Raw genomic sequence first — 2,478 nt, 5'->3', positions numbered from 1 at the left:
CCCGCGTGGGGTGCAAGACCCTGGCGACAGATCTCGGGAGGAGCCTGGCGCTGGCAGTGGCCGTGGCGCCCCTTCCCCCCTCCTCTTTCCCCTTCCCCCTTCCCCTGCCGCCCGCGCCCTGTGCGCATGCTCGGCCGCGCCGGCCTGGCCTGGTATCTGCCTTTTCCGGCGGCTCCGCGACCCCGCGGCCCGGGAGCTGCGGCCGCTGCAGCGGCGGCGGCTGCGGCCTGAGGAGCAGCAGCGGGAGGAGCAGCTGGGCCGGCGGTGAGTATCGGGAAGCGCCGCCATGGGGTTCCGAAAGAAGAGCAGCAAGAACCCCCCGGTCCTGAGCCAGGAATTCATCCTGCAGAATCATGCGGACCTCGCCTCCTGCGTGGGGATGTTCCTCGTGCTGGGGCTCATGTTCGAGGGAACAGCAGAAGTGTCCATCATTTTTCTCATTCTTCAGCACAGTGTGATTGTCCCCGCGGGAGAAGAAGCCGCATTGGGATCAAAGACCCTGTATTATTATGGTGTCAAAGATTTGGCCGCGGTGTTCTTCTACATGCTGGTGGCAATAATTATCCATGCGACCATTCAGGAGTATGTGTTGGATAAAATTAGCAAGAGAATGCAGTTCACCAAAGCAAAACAAAACAAACTGAATGAGTCTGGACAGTTTAGTGTATTCTACTTTGTTTCTTGTATTTGGGGTACGCTCATTCTAATCTCTGAAAACTGCCTGTCTGACCCGACTCTCCTATGGAGGGCTCATTCCCATAACATGATGACATTTCAAATGAAGTTTTTCTACATTTCCCAGTTGGCATACTGGTTTCATGGTTTTCCAGAACTTTACTTCCAGAAAATAAAAAAACAAGAACTCCCTGGGCATCTTATCTATATTGGTCTTCACCTCTTTCACATTGCTGGAGCTTATCTTTTGTACTTGAATCATCTGGGACTTCTTCTTCTGGTGCTTCATTATTTTGTTGAATTACTTTCTCACATGTGTGGCCTGTATTATTTTAGTGATGAAAAGTACCAGAAAGGGATTTCACTGTGGGTCATTGTGTTTATTTTGGGAAGACTTGTGACTTTAATTGTTTCCTTAGTCACTGTTGGGTTGCACCTGGCTGGATATCAGATTGAGAATACGGATTCAGATGCCATTAGTGGAAACGTGAATGTGTTGGCCGCCGAAATTGCTGTTTTGTCATCCAGTTGCACTATCCAAGCATATATAACGTGGACCTTACTTACTGTATGGCTTCAGAGATGGGTAGAAGATTCTAATCTTCAGGCTTCAGGTGGAAAGAAGAAGAAATTAGTGACTAAAGGCAAGCCTTCTAGAAAAGGAACAGAAAATGGAGTGGAAACTTTAAATAGAGTAGACTCTCCCCCAAAGAGGAAAGATAAATGTTCATAATAATTATAAGCTAATTAACTAATGTCTCTGAAGGAATCTGCTCTTTACTATGAGATATTTCTCTGTGGTGGAGTTTTTTTTTTCTATTTTTCAAAATAATTTGTGCTCTTTGATCAATCCTAGTGTACTGTTTAATGTACATTTTAAAGAATTGAGGAGAGGATGGTTATTATGACTGGAAAACATTTGGTTAAGACTAAGCTATTCACCATCAATATAGTGTCAAAATAGTTTAGAGATCATGGCCATATTTTGTTTTGTTTTTACTTAGAACATTTTCTTGATGATTTGTGGAGGTGACTACAAAATTTGGTGTATCAGTGATACAATTTTGTGCTCTTGTTAATCTTTTATGATATCAAGATAGTTTATTATACCAAGGTCATATTTTTAATGTTCTTTTTCAGTATAAAGTGGAAAATTCTATAAAGGTGGAAGTCAAATCTGTATTCTCTAATTGTTAATTTTTTGTTATTGTTTAGAATTACAACTGAGAAAAGATGTGTAAAACCACCAACACAGTAATGTGCTTTATTTTATATGTAGTGATATTTACTGCTACATGCCCGTTAAAGAATTTAAGCACTAAGAAATAACATGTATTGAGATTTATTGCCATATATATTGAAGCAAAACACCTTTAATTAATATAAAAGTATTGTTTAAAAGGTAAAATCATTCCTGACCATTTTAAACACTTGTAAATGGGAACTCATAAATTAAATATTGTTGAAGAAAATAAATCAGACTGAAAGTCTTTTGTTGATATTTTTATTACAAATGATTCTCAATGTGGATTCATAAATTTGGTAACATCAGCATCTTCAAGAATGCTGTTTAACCTGTAACCTATTTTAAAAAATAACGGTTGAGTTATATGTATAAAATGGATGCTAGGTAGTCACATGTGGGAAATCTTTAATGCACTCAAATTAAATAATTTGAAAATTAGGTTGATAAATAATGTTATAAAAGTATTTTTAAAAAGTAATGTCAAGAAGATTGAAAATTTGGCCAGCCTGAAAAACTTAGTGAGAACATGTCTCAGTAATTACAAAATATCTGGGGAT

The 2,478-nt window shown here is 39.8% G+C and overlaps 1 protein-coding gene across 1 annotated transcript; it reads left to right on the top strand.

Moving 5' to 3' along the window:
• Positions 1–269: 269 nt before the first annotated feature.
• On the top strand, positions 270–1,408 carry TRAM1L1 (translocation associated membrane protein 1 like 1; the record flags this gene model as incomplete). Its single annotated transcript, XM_080697101.1, has 1 exon — positions 270–1,408. The coding sequence occupies exon 1, from the start codon at positions 287–289 to the stop codon at positions 1,406–1,408; it is 1,122 nt and encodes a 373-aa protein (XP_080553227.1). The 5' UTR covers positions 270–286.
• Positions 1,409–2,478: the final 1,070 nt, after the last annotated feature.

The sequence above is a fragment of the Muscardinus avellanarius genome (assembly GCF_963383645.1).
Source record: "Muscardinus avellanarius genome assembly, chromosome: 6".
Classification (NCBI taxonomy): Eukaryota; Metazoa; Chordata; class Mammalia; order Rodentia; family Gliridae; genus Muscardinus; species Muscardinus avellanarius.
Note: the sequence above shows the minus strand (reverse complement) of the source record. Positions and strands in the feature narration are given on the sequence as shown.